The sequence below is a fragment of the Pan troglodytes genome, chromosome 5 (genome assembly GCF_028858775.2).
Source record: "Pan troglodytes isolate AG18354 chromosome 5, NHGRI_mPanTro3-v2.0_pri, whole genome shotgun sequence".
Classification (NCBI taxonomy): domain Eukaryota; kingdom Metazoa; phylum Chordata; class Mammalia; order Primates; family Hominidae; genus Pan; species Pan troglodytes.
The window spans coordinates 37,878,485-37,892,721 of record NC_072403.2 but is presented as its reverse complement, the minus strand read 5'-3'; the positions used below and the strand labels follow the sequence as shown (position 1 = coordinate 37,892,721).

The window sequence follows — 14,237 nt, the reverse complement described above, 5'->3', positions numbered from 1 at the left end:
GGGGTGGGGGCAGGAGAAGAGGAGGGGTGGCATGTGGGAGGGCCTGGGAGGGGTGGGAGGACCTGCCCTATCTCCGCTCCCCTCCCTGACCTCATCCTGGTCCTCCCCTTCTCCTCCCCTGCTCGCTGCAGACTCCCTCCTCACTGTCGCTGCCGAGATCCACAGTCGGTTGTGGCTCAGCCCCTGTTGCAGGGGACAAGTGAGGGAGACTTCCCTGTCCTGCCCTGAGACGCCGCCCTCCCGGGGTTGGGGACAGAGCAGGTGCAGAGGCACTGCAGCTGCCCGGTTGCCCAGGTAAGGAACAGAGTTCTGGGGAGACCCAGAAGGAGAGGCAAGGGATTTCTCGCCTATCCCCATGCCCCAGGTGAAGGTGTGGCAGGTGAGCTCTCAGCAGTGCTTCCAGAGCAAGGACTTCTGTTCAGGACAGAGGACATAGGAGCATTCGCTGGGAACCAGGCTCCCTGTGAAGGAGTGTCTGGGAGGAGAGGGTGGTATGTGTGTGTTGGGGTGGGCAGTGTGTGTCAGGGTTTGGATGGGATGCAGACAACTGAGAGGGGCTGGGAACAAACCGAGGGACTCCGGGAGTCAGATGGTGGAACCAGGGTAGAGGTGGTTATTGGTGAGGTGAGCCCCTGGGCCCTGGAGGTGCTGGGGCTAGCGGGAAGATAGGACTAGGCTGAACTGGTGGCCAGCTGAACCTTGGAAGGAAAGTGCTTGCGGAATCCCAACTGTCGGGCTAGAGCAGCTGAGCCCAGGCTCTGGGGGCTCCAGGCTCCAGGAGGTGCCAGAGGGTGCTTCTTTGGGCATCCAAATGGGGACTCCCTAGGTGGCAGCGTGAGAGTTGCAGGGAGGGAGGTCTGGGAGATCTCTTTAGGAAATACTGAAATGGGACAGTCAGGACTCGGGTCTGGGACGTGCACAGAGCCTGCAGAGAGGATCCTAAAACTTGTTCTTGGCCAGAGCTCTGCACTCATGACTCACGGTTCAGCAGGGCTGGGATGGCTGAGAGATGCCTCTGGGGGCACAGGGGCTCCGTCTTCACTCTGTACCCCTTCCAGGCTCCCCTTGCCTCTGTCTGTCTGAACCCGCACTCTCTCTCACCTCGCCGCCCCCGCCCCCCACCACCAGTACACGTGACACGCCCGGGTGGGGAGGGCGGGCCCTTATCTCGCCTGGAAAGAATTTAATGGCATAGAAACAACTGGAAGTGGAACTGAGAGGAACTACTGGGAAGCAACTCGGAAACACCGCAGCTGCTGCCTGCCCCGCCCCTGCTTCCCGCATCTCCAGCCCCTCCTCTTTTCCCTGACCCTGCCTTCAAGTCCCTGGGGACCCAGCACCTCAATTCCTCAAACTTCCTTTGCTCACTCCAGACCTAGCCACTAGGTGCAGGACCAGAAACTGACTTCCTGTCTCTCATTGCACCCCTAACCATTTTCAGCTGGGGTCCGGAAATCCTTTCTCTTAATTTTTCCATTCCCAGGCCGATTAGCTCCCCAGAATAAGGGGCATCTGGATTCCCCAACCTCCCACTCCCTGACACCTCCTTCCTACCTGGTTCCAGCCCAATATCTGGGACCCCCACATTCCCTTTTTAGTCTCACTCCTAGAATCCTTCTACCTTCACCTCTCATTGCCAGATTCAACTGAGGGTGTAGCAGGAGGGTCAGAGGGAGGCATGGGGGCGGGACCAGAACCCCCATCTGTGGAACATCTCTTATGGAAGCCAGCCCCTCTCCCCACCCCTTGGGACCTATACAGTCCCTAATGAGCAAAGTGTCAAAGTTGGCTACAACACAAAATACCCAGGAAGCTGAGTCACAGTTTGGGAAGATGCCCCCATCCCTGCCAGCCCTCCAACTGTGGGGAGGGTGCCAAGAGGGTGAGGCCATATCTCTCTCCAAACACACACTGCAGAGAACCACCCCAGATATAGTGGCAGGGGGAATGGTGAAGGGGAGACACAAGAGACACCCAATTCTTTGCTTGCCCAGTACCGAGAGAAGAGCAGAATTATCCCAGGAGCTGGAATGGGGAGCTGGAGGGGTGGGTGGTGGCAACAGGGCAGGGAGGGAGATTGGGAAGGAGCCTCTGGGTGTGTGGTCAATGGAGGCTGCTCTGCTCTTCTAGACCAATCTCACCAGCTTTCCAGAAAAGCTGGTGAGCTCTCTTCACTCTTTCCTGGTGCAAAGACCCTCTCTGCTTTCCCCTACTGTGCAGGGAAAGATGAGGAATCCACTTATTTGGGGAGGGGCACTGGACAACTCACAGAGGCCTCCAGGGGTACGGGGAAGTATGGTGGAGGCCATGTGTCCGCTGCTCCCCACTGGGGAAGGGCCTCCTGCTTGGTTCCTCTCACACCATCCAGGTTCTTTCACTCACAGAGCTGCCCTCGGAGCCAACAAGAAATCAGCCTTCTTAGGCATCACCCAATGACTAGGTGTGGAGGAAACCTGAAGGGGAGATTGGGTGTGTGTGCGCGTGTGTGCATGGGCACCCATATGTGTACCTGCAAGGATGCAGGTTTTGGGGGTGGATTTGTGTGTCTGTGCAGGTATGTTTGTACTTGTGGATGAGCACACATTAATATATTTGTAAGTGTACATGTGTATACATCTTTGTGCAAGCATTCCCAGGGTGTGGGAGTGATTAGCATGGCCTTAGACACAAAGTGACAGGATTTGAGGGTTGGTCAGAGCCCATCTCTTACCCAAGGCTACACTCCAGGCTGAGAGAAGGGCTGGGGAGACAGGAAAGGGCAGCTCTCTGTATGCCAGGCCTCTCGGCCTGGGCTTTCTTGGGTTGGGAGCCTCTTTGGTGTGGAAACACTCTGTCCCTGTTCAGCTCCCTTTCCGTCTCTTGCTGGCTGGTAGCAGAATGTGATGGCTGGTAGCCCCAAAAACTCCTTTTTCTCTGATCCAGGAGAAAAGTTTAAGAGTAGAAAGCCAGAAGATGTGTGCGTGTTGGGTGGAGGTGTGTGTGTGTCACAGTCACCTCCGCCTACCAGTGACACATCCCCCACTCCTCACCAGTCAGCATTTCCACACCCACCCTGCCCTCCTCCTTTCCCCAGCCTCTGGTCTGGAAGAGCTGGGCACCTTTCAACATCTCTCCTCAACTCTTCACCCTAGCTGAATCCCGACTGGCCCCCTCACACTCCTGTTCGCCATAGCCCTGTCTCCTGTCTCATCCTGGGACCCCCCCTACCACCTTTCCTCCCACCTCTTGTCTCTGTGTGCTCCCCAATCCCTGCCTCAGTAAACTCCACAAACACATACAACTGGGTAACCGTCATCCAGATCAAGAAACAAGACACCTTTAGCACCCCAGAAGCCCCCCCCATGCCCCTACTAGTCACTACCCCCTCAAGAGTATCACACTTCTGACTTGGAGCACTACAGATTAATGTTGCCTCTCCTCAAACTTCACATAAATAGAACTATGCAGCATGCTCTTTCCTGTGTCTGGCTTTTGTTCAACATCATCTTAGTAAGATCCATCACACTACTGCATATAACTATAGTTCATTCCTGCTTTATTTTATTCCACGGTGTGAATAAACCACAATTTATTTATTCTACTGATGTGAAATGTTTGAGTAGTTCCCAGTTTGGGGCTATTATGAGCTATGTTGGGTATATTCCTAGGAGTGGAATTGCAGGGTCATAGAGTTTGCATGTGTTCACCTTTAGTACATTTAGTAGATTCTGTCAAACAGTTTTCCAAAGTGCTTGTACCATCTGGTCCTGCCAGGATCTGCCCTGGCCTGGCCTCTGATTCTGCCTCAGCCCTGGTGGCTGTGTCTAACCAACTTCCAGTCCCAGACACTGTCTGTGGTCCTAGCCCTGACCTTGGTCCTGCCCTTGGTTCCAGCCTTAATGCTAGTCCTGCGTTTAAACTGAACTTTTCATTCATTCATATAGTCGGTAAATATTTATTGAGCACCAATTATGTGCCAGATGCAGGGATACAGCAGCCAAGAAAAAAAAATAGGTGCCATGCCTGCCCTCATGGACTTTATAGTCTAGTGGGCAAGAAAGTAATAAAATAATCTCACAGTATATTTATTATTACTTTGGACTTCAGAAAAATATTTATTTATATATGATTGCAAATTGTTATAAACGCTACACGTGAGAATGGCATGATGCTGTGATATCACATGATAGGAGGACCTGACCTGGTCAGGAAAACTTCCCTGTGAAAAAAATGGCGGGCTGAGACCTGAAGGATGAGAAGGCCAAGAGAGAAGAGAACAGTGTTCCACACGGATGGAACAGAGTATACAAAGGTCTGGGGTTGGGGATGGGCACAGAGAGTATGAGGGACTTGAAGGTCAGTGGAGCTGGAATGGAGGGAGGGAGGGAAATGTTATGGGTGGTGAAGTGGGGGCAGGGGACACATGATGGTAGGGCTGTTTGTCAGTGTTCTAAGAGAATTTGGAAGGGAGACACTGAAGCATTTTGAGGATAGGGACATCCTGATTGCGTTTGTGAGACTGTAGAGGGCAAGAGTGGAAGCAGAGGGAAGAGTCAGGGCTGGACACAGTGGCTCACGCCTGTAATCCCAGCACATTGGGAGGCTAGGGTGGGAGGATTGCTTGAGTCCAAGAGTTCAAGGCCAGCCCGAGCAACATAGAAAGATCCTGTCTCTGCAAAAAAAAAATTAAAAATTAGCTGAGCATGATGGCACACACCTGTAGTCCCAACTACTCAGGAGGCTGAGGTGGGAGGATTGCTTGAGCAACAGGAGGTCAATGCTGCAGCGAGCTATGATCGCACCACTGCACACCAGCCTAGGTGACAGGGTGAGACCCTGTCTCAAAAAAAAAAAAAAAAAAAAAAGCAGCCAGGAGGCAATTGCAGTTGTCAGGCAAGAGGCGGATGGAAGCTTGGATTAGAGTGAAGGTAAGTGGGAGAGAAGGAAATGAATTAAAGAGATGTTTATGAGAAAATACAGGTAGATACAAGGAAATATGGTAGCCTTGAATGGGCTATTAGGTTTCTGGCTTGTAAAGCTGGATGAATGGTGGGGCCCTGAGCTTCAATGGGGAATTCTGGGAGGGGATGGGATACAGGAAGGTGACCGTGAGTTCAGGTTACAGGCATGGTGAATTTGAAGTGCCCAAGTGGAGATGCCAAGTAGGCAGGTGGATATATTGCTGTGGAGTGAGGGGAAGATGACTGGGGTGTTTTACAAATTGGTGTATAGTTTGGAAATTGAAGTTATAAGTCTGGATGAAGGTACCAGGTGGATGACTAGAGCAGTAGGTCTATTAATTTAGTAGAAATTTGTTGCACATTACAATCATCTGGGGAGCTTTTAAAAATACTGAGTAAAATTCACTTACTCGGTCATTCTAGTCACATCTCAAGTGTTGCAGAGCCTCATATCCCTCCTGGCTACCATATTGGTCAGCGTGGATACAGAATGTTTTAAAAGAGAAGGGCTAGGTGCGGTGGCTCACGCCTGTAACCCCAGCACTTTGGGAGGCCGAGGTGGGCAGATCACCTGAGCTGAGGAGCTCAAGACCAGCCTGGTCAAGATGGTGAAACCTCGTCTCTACTAAAAATAAAAAATTAGCTAGGCGTGGTAGCAGGTGCCTGTAGTCCCAGCTACTCGGGAGGCTGAGGCAGGAGAATCACTTGAACCCCGGGAGGCAGAGGTTGCATTGAGCCAAGATCGTGCCACTGCACTCCAGCCTGGGCAACAGAGTGAGACTCCATCTCAAAAAAAAAAAAAAAAAAAAGATTCCGTGAACTGTGTCTAGTGATTTTGTGAGAAGTCAAAGGTCAAGCAAGATGAAGACAAATGTCCCTTAGATTTTGTGGCACCGAAGTCATTGGGAAGCCCTAGAGGGAGCTGTTTGGTGGGTTGGAGGGAGTAGAGTGGATTGAGGCACGCATGGGCTATAAGGAAATGTAAACATCAAATACAAATAAATTTTGACAACTGTGGCCATGAAGTAGAGGAGAGAAATATGTGGTGGCTGGAGGGGGTGTGAGATTGGGGATAGGTTTTTTAAGGTTTAATTTTTTTTTTTTTTGAGATGGAGTCTCGCTCTGTTGCCCAGGCTGGAGTGCAGTGGCACAATCTCAGCTCACTGCAACCTTTGCCTCCCAGGTTCAAGCGATTCTCCTGCCTCAGCCTCCCAAGTAGCTGGGATTACAGGCACCTGCCACCATGCCCAGCTAATTTTTTTTTTTTTTGTATTTTTAGTAGAGACGGGGTTTCACCATGATCGCCAGGCTGGTTTTGAACTCCTGACCTCAAGTGATCCGCCCACCTTGGCCTCCCAAAGTACTGAGATTACAGGCATGAGCCACCACACCCAGCCATGGTTCAATTTTTATACAGCAAAATGCAAAAGTCTTAAGTGTGCAGCTCAATGAGTTTTTGAATATGTATATATCTATGTAACCACCCAGATTAAGATACAAAATATTTCCAGAAATATGACTCCCTCCGGTCAATAATCCCTACAAGTAATCCGATCCTATCTTCTAAAAGCAAAGATTAACTCTGCCTGTTTTTGTTTGTTTGTTTGTTTTTTGAGATAGAGTCTTGATCTGTTGCCAGGCTGGAGTGCAGTGGCATTATCTTGGTTCACTGCAACCTCCACCTCCGGGATTCAAGCAATTCTTTTGCCTTAGCCTCCCAGGTAGCTGGGACTACAGGTGTGTGTCACCATGCCCAGCTAATTTTTGTATTTTTAGTAGAGACAGGGTTTCACCATGTTGGCCAGGATGGTCTCCATCTCTTGACCTCGTGATCCACCCGCCTCGGCTTCCCAAAGTGCCGGGATTATAGGCATGAGCCACTGCACCCAGCCTCTGCCTGTTTTTGAACCTCATATAAACGGCATTATTCAGAGTGTTTTCTTTTTTCTTTTCTTTCTTTCTTTTTTCTTTTTTTTGGTAGCTCAGGAAGGGTATATAAGAGTATAAGAGTGTTCTCTTTCTGTCTGTGGTATTTTTTGCTCGGCACTATGTGTGTGAAATTCACCCATGTTGCATGTAGCAATAGGGTGTTTTTTATTGCTGTATAGTATTCCATTGTATGACCCTGGCACAATTTATTTATCCACTTTATGAATGGACACTTGAGTTGCTTTCAGTTTTAGCTAATATAGGAATAAATCTCATGAACATTATGGTCTACATCTTTTGGAAGAACTATGCAGTCATTCCCACTGGATATTTAGTTATAGATATCTGGGTTATAGACTATATGTTTTAGCAGATACTACCAAACAACTTTCCAGTGTTTGCATTAATATATGCTCCCACTTGCAACAGATGACAATTCCAGTTGCTTCACATTCTTGCCAATATCAAGCAATGACAGCCTCTTTGAAGAGGGACAAGCATTCTGGAGGATATTTAGTGGCATCTCATTGTGGTTTTAACGTACATTTACCCGATAACTAGTGATTTTGTGCATCTTTTAAAATGCTTCTTGGATCTGGGTGCAGTGGCTCACACCTGTAAGCCCAACTACTGTGGAGGGTGAGGCAGGAGGATTGCTTGAGGCCAGGAGTTCAAGGCCAGCCTGGGCAACATAGCAAGATCCCATCTCTACAAAAAATTTAAAAATTAGCCAGGCATGGTGATGCCCATCTGTAGTTCCAGCTACTCTGGAGGCTGAGGCAGGAGGATCACCTGAGCCCAGGAGTTTGAGGCTGCAGTGAGCTGTGATTGTGCCACTGTGCTCCAGCCTGGGTGACAGAGGTAGAGTTTATCTTAAAATAAAATGAAATAGGGTGGGTGTGGTGGCCCATGCCTGTAATCCTAATAACTTTGGGAGGCCAAGGCAGGCGTATCACTTGAGGTCAGGAGTTTGAGACCAGCCTGGCCAACTTAGTGAAACCCTGTCTCTACTTAAAAAAAAAAAAAAAAAAGGCTGGGTGCGGTGGCTCAAGCCTGTAATCCCAGCACTGTGGGAGGCCAAGGTGGGCGGATCACGAGGTCAGGAGATCAAGACCATCCTGGCTAACACGGTGAAACCTCATCTCTACTAAAAATACAAAAAAAATGAGCCAAGTGTGGTGGTGGGCGCCTGTAGTCCCAGCTACTCAGGAGGCTGAGGCAGGAGAATGGCATGAACCTGGTAGGCAGAGCTTGCAGTGAGCCGAGACACACCACTGCACTCCAGCCTGGGCGAAAGAGCAAGACTCCATCTCTACAAAAAAAATGAGCTGGGCATGTGGCGCATGCCTGTATCCTAGCTACTCCAGAGGCTGAGGTAGGAGAATCACTTGAGCCCAGGTAAAATAAATAAAATGTTTATTGGCTCTTTGGCTATATTCTTTTCTGGAGTACCTGTTTGTCTTTTGCCAATTTAAAAAACTGGGTTTCCTGATTTTGGCTTATTTTGTTTTGCAGAGATTTTTTTTTTTTTTTTTTTTTTTGAGATGGAGTTTCACTCTTCCTCTCAGGCTGGAGTGAAGTGGCATGATCTCAGCTCACTGCAACCTCCGCCTCCAGTTTCAAGCGATTCTCCTCCTCAGCCTCCCGAGTAGGGGATTACAGGTGCCCACTACCACGCCCAGCTAATTTTTGTATTTTTAGTAGAGATGGGGTTTCACCATGTTGGCCAGGCTGGTCTTGAACTCTTGACCTCGTGATCCGCCCACTTCAGTCTCCCAAAGTGCTGGGATTTCAGGTGTGAACCACTACACCCAGCTGCCTTCTTATTCTCTTAATGATGTAATTTGATGACCTGAAATTTTGTTTTGTTTTTTTCTTTTTCTTTTTTTTGAAACAGAGTGTCAGCTCTGTTGCCCAGGCTGGAGTGCAGTGGCATGATCACAGCTCACCACAGCCTCGACCTCCCAGACTCAAGTAATCCTCCCACCTCAGCCCCTGAGTAGCTGGGACTACAGGTGTACCACCACACCCAGTGAATTCTTTTTGTTTTTTGTAGAGACAGAGTCTCACTATCTTGCCCAGGCTGGTCTCCAACTCCTGGGCTCATGCAATCCTCGCACTTAAGCCTCCTGAAGTGCTGGGATTACAGATACAAGCCACTGCACCCGGCCTATGGTTAGGTTTTGTGTGTGTTTTACTTAAGAAATCTTGCGGCTGGGTGCAGTGACTCAAGCCTGTAATCCTAGCACTTTGGGAAGCCGGGGCGGGCGGATTGCCTGAGTTCAGGAGTTTGAGACCAGCCTGGCCAACATAGTGAAACCCCGTCTCTACTAAAAATACAAAAAATAGCTGGGTGTGGGGGCAGATGCCTGTAATCCCCGCTACTCAGGAGGCTGAGGTAGGAGAATCACTTGAACCTGGGAGACGGAGGTTGCAGTGAGCCGAGATAGCACCAGTGCACTCCACTCTGGGCGACAGAGCAAGACTCAGTCTTAAAAAAAAAAAAAAAAGAAAAGAAATCTTGCTTACTCCAAGATCAGAAATTTTCTGTAAGATATTGCTATGAAAGATATTGCTTTACTTTTCTTATTTAGGTCCTGGGATCATCTCAAATTACTTTCGGTATATCAGACATAAGGTGGAGAATGACTGTTTTTGTTTTTTTTTTTTACTTAGGGATGTTGGATTGACCCAGCACCAGTAACTAAAAAGACCATCCTTTCTCCTCTTAACTGCAGGGGCACTTTTGTCGTTAATTAGTTGACCACATATGTGTGGGCCTGTTTCTGGGCCCTATTCTGTTTCATCTGTCTATCCTTGCACCTTTAAAATAAGTCTTGATATTTGATCATGTAAGTCCTGAGGAAGAGGATTTTTGTTTTTTTTTTTTCAATTGGAGATATTTGAGCAAGGATCCAGTTGAGAGTGGGGAGTTGAATAAAAAAGAGAGAGAAGCCAAGCATGGTGGCTCATGCTTTTAATCCCAGCTACCTGGGAGGCTGAGGTGGGAGGATGGCTTGAGCCCAGGAGTTCAAGTCCAGCTTCAACCAGGGGGTTGAGCAAGATCCTGTCTCTATATTAGAAAGAGGTCGTGCGGTGACTCATGCCTGTAATCCCAGCACTTTGGGAGGCCAAGGCGGGCACATCACTTGTGGTCAGGAGTTCGAGACCAGCCTGCCCACATGGTGAAACCTCATTTCTACTAAAAATACAAAAATTAGCTGGGCATGGTGGTGGGCACCTATAATCCCAGCTACTCAGGAGGCTGAGGCAGGAAAATCACTTGAGCTAGGAGACAGAGGTTGCAGTGAGCCGAGATCGCACCACTGCACTCCAGCCTGGGCGACAGAGTAAGATTCCGTCTCAAAAAAAAAAAAAAAGTGAGAGAGAGAGAGGGAGAAGATAATCTGCACTTTTCTTAGAAGACAGTAGGAGCTGGGATCCAGGTGTTTGGGGAAGGATTGGCCCTAGGTACTCATCCGCTAATTCATTCAACATTGATGTGTCAGATAGAACATTTATGTGCCAGACACAAGTATACAGCAGTTCTGGGATAGATGAGGTCCTTGTTCTCATGGAGCTCCCATTGTAGTATTGAGAGAAAGGTAATAAGTAAACCGATAACTCAGGCAGCAGTAAATGCCATGAAGAACAGGAACAGGATATTGTGATAGAGAATAATGGAAGACTGCCCTAACTGGGAGTTAAGATTTGAAGATGGAGCCAGCCTTTATGAGCAGAGTGAAGAGCATCCCAGACATAGGGAACACACAATGCAAAGGTCCTTGGAGTAGTGAGAGCTTGTGGTGCTCGTGGGAAAAACAAAAGACCAATGTAGAGCCGGGTGCGGTGGCTCATGCCTGTAATCCCAGCACTTTGGGAGGCTGAGGCGAGCAGATCACCTGAGGTTAGGAGTCTGAGACCAGCCTGACCAACATGGAGAAACCCGGTCTCTACTAGAAGTACAAAATTAGCCAGGCATGGTGGGGCATGCCTGTAATCGCAGCTACTCAGGAGACTGAGGAAGGAGAATCACTTGGACCTGGGAGGCGGAGGTTGTGGTGAGCTGAGATCGCACCATTGCACTCCAGCCTGGGCAATAAGAGTGAAACTCCGTCTCAAACAAACAAAAAACAAACAAACAAAAAAAACCAGTGTAGGGGAACACAATAGAAAAGCGGGTGAGGAGCAGGGTAACTAAATGATATCAGAGAGGTAGAGAACAGACTTGCCCAGGGAGGGTTTCCTTTAGGGTTGGGCGGAATGTGAATTTTTACATGCATGTGAGTTGGGTAGATTACTTGTGGGTGGTGGGACTGTGGGTATGTGCTGGAGAAGGGGGGATTCATTTTGTCTCCTTTTTGAAGCTGCTCTCATACCTGCCCTTTCTCCCTGCAGCCTCCTGAATGATGCCAGCCCAGTATGCTCTAACCTCCAGCCTGGTTCTCCTTGTGCTGCTGAGCACAGCCAGAGCAGGCCCCTTCTCTTCACGGTCCAATGTGACACTGCCAGCCCCCCGGCCCCCTCCCCAGCCAGGGGGCCGCACAGTGGGGGCTGGAGTGGGAAGCCCCTCTTCTCAGCTTTACGAGCACACAGTGGAAGGAGGGGAGAAGCAGGTGGTATTCACCCACCGCATTAACCTGCCCCCTTCCACTGGCTGTGGCTGTCCCCCAGGCACCGAGCCCCCAGTCCCTGCTTCAGAGGTACAGGCCCTGAGGGTCCGTCTAGAAATCCTGGAGGAGTTGGTGAAGGGGCTCAAGGAACAGTGCACTGGAGGATGTTGTCCTGCCTCTGCCCAAGCTGGCACAGGTGAGCAGGTGATCACAGAAGAGGGTGGAGAGGTGGGCTGGGGTGGGCATTGCTGGTCCATAAAGGTCCTTGGTATGAATTAGAAGAAGGCACTCCTTCCTCACCATGAGGGGTGTGGATGCAGCCCAGAACACAACTTGGAGAGCAGAGCTGGGCTACATGTCAACCAAAGCATATGCGAGGGCCCTGAGAGGCTGCATACATTACACATACTAGCAACTGGGAGCAGACATGGCCTTATGAGATGAGGCTAGCCTGGCTAGGGGCCTGCACATAGGAGCACTATATAGGCTCAGCCTCTCTCCCAGGAGAGAGACTGAGACCTGCCTCTCCCTCCTACTCCAGGTCAGACAGATGTGCGGACCCTCTGCAGTCTCCATGGTGTGTTTGATCTGAGCCACTGCACCTGTTCCTGTGAGCCAGGCTGGGGTGGGCCCACCTGCTCAGACCCCACAGATGCTGAGATCCCTCCCTCCTCCCCACCCTCAGCCTTGGGGTCCTGCCCAGATGACTGCAATGATCAGGGTCGCTGTGTCCGTGGTCGTTGTGTGTGCTTTCCCGGCTACACTGGCCCCAGCTGTGGCTGGCCATCCTGTCCCGGGGACTGCCAAGGCCGTGGGCGCTGCGTGCAGGGCGTGTGCGTGTGCCGGGCAGGCTTCTCAGGCCCCGACTGCAGCCAGCACTCCTGCCCTCGAGGTTGCAGCCAGAAGGGACGCTGTGAGGATGGGCGCTGCGTGTGTGACCCAGGCTACACTGGTGACGACTGTGGCATGAGGAGCTGCCCTCGCGGTTGCAGTCAGAGGGGGCGCTGTGAGAATGGGCGCTGCGTGTGTAACCCCGGCTACACTGGCGAGGACTGTGGGGTGAGGAGCTGCCCTCGGGGCTGCAGCCAGCGGGGACGCTGCGAGGACGGGCGCTGCGTGTGTGACCCCGGCTACACTGGCGAGGACTGTGGTACGCGGAGCTGCCCCTGGGACTGTGGCGAGGGCGGGCGCTGCGTGGACGGCCGCTGCGTGTGCTGGCCCGGGTACACAGGCGAGGACTGCAGCACGCGGACATGTCCGAGGGACTGCCGGGGCCGCGGGCGCTGCGAGGACGGCGAATGCATTTGCGACACGGGCTACAGCGGGGACGACTGTGGCGTGCGCAGCTGCCCTGGCGACTGCAACCAAAGGGGCCGCTGCGAGGACGGCCGCTGCGTGTGCTGGCCGGGGTACACTGGAACCGATTGCGGCTCGCGCGCCTGCCCACGCGACTGTAGAGGTCGCGGGCGCTGCGAGAACGGCGTGTGTGTTTGCAATGCGGGCTACAGCGGCGAGGACTGCGGTGTGCGCAGCTGTCCTGGGGACTGTCGTGGCCGGGGCCGCTGTGAGAGTGGCCGCTGCGTGTGTTGGCCGGGGTACACAGGCCGGGACTGCGGCACGCGCGCCTGTCCTGGCGACTGTCGCGGGCGCGGGCGCTGCGTGGATGGCCGCTGCGTGTGCAACCCGGGCTTCACCGGTGAGGACTGTGGGAGCCGTCGCTGTCCCGGGGACTGCCGTGGGCACGGCCGTTGCGAGGATGGCGTGTGCGTGTGTGACGCAGGCTACTCAGGGGAAGACTGCAGCACGCGCAGCTGCCCCGGGGGCTGCCGAGGCCGCGGCCAGTGCCTAGATGGGCGGTGTGTGTGCGAGGACGGCTACTCTGGCGAGGATTGCGGTGTGAGGCAGTGCCCGAATGACTGCAGCCAGCACGGCGTGTGCCAGGACGGTGTGTGCATCTGTTGGGAAGGCTACGTGGGTGAGGACTGCAGCATCCGCACCTGCCCCTCCAACTGCCACGGGAGGGGCCGCTGTGAGGAAGGGCGCTGCCTGTGCGACCCAGGCTACACCGGCCCCACCTGTGCCACCCGCATGTGCCCGGCTGACTGCCGGGGACGTGGGCGCTGTGTGCAAGGAGTGTGCCTGTGCCACGTGGGCTATGGCGGTGAGGACTGCGGGCAGGAAGAGCCTCCAGCCAGCGCCTGCCCTGGAGGCTGCGGGCCCCGGGAACTGTGCCGGGCAGGCCAGTGTGTGTGTGTAGAGGGCTTCCGAGGCCCTGACTGTGCCATCCAGACATGCCCAGGGGACTGCCGTGGCCGAGGAGAGTGTCACGATGGCAGCTGTGTCTGCAAAGATGGGTATGCTGGCGAAGACTGCGGAGAAGGTGAGCAGGCAGCCTTCCCCAGTGTACTCTGGGACTGTGATTCTGTGAACAGGAGCCATGGGGAAGACCTGAGCCTGAGGAAGAGTGGAGGGAGAGCATGTCATTCCAAGGAGCCAGTGCCCACCAGGGGCAGCAGAACCACAGGGGTGGGGCTTGCCAGTGGGCAGGACTGGCCTTCAGATCTCTGAGGAGCAGGTTGGGGCCCATTTAGTTGCATTTAGGGAGATTCTGTGCTCCTGAAGATGGAGAGAAGGTGAAGGCGATCCAAGCCCCGTTCAGCCCTCTGTCAGCTATTCTCCACTAGCAGAGAGGAGTGGGAGTTAGGATGGGCCTCTTCGATGTCCCTGAGTGAAAGGGGCTGCGGGTGGGGGTGGT

At 52.3% G+C, this 14,237-nt stretch overlaps 1 protein-coding gene across 6 annotated transcripts in view; it reads left to right on the top strand.

Moving 5' to 3' along the window:
* The first annotated feature begins 204 nt into the window (after positions 1-204).
* Positions 205-14,237, top strand: part of LOC462578 (tenascin-X) — a 68,153-nt gene continuing 54,120 nt past the window's right edge. For all 6 annotated transcript variants that reach the window (XM_063812300.1, XM_054686766.2, XM_063812299.1 and 3 more), the window contains exons 1-3: positions 205-294; positions 11,268-11,678; positions 12,024-13,862. In XM_063812300.1, coding sequence (XP_063668370.1) covers positions 11,276-11,678; positions 12,024-13,862 — 2,242 coding nt within the window. In that variant the 5' untranslated portion in view covers positions 205-294; positions 11,268-11,275. The remainder of the gene's footprint in view (positions 295-11,267; positions 11,679-12,023; positions 13,863-14,237) is intronic.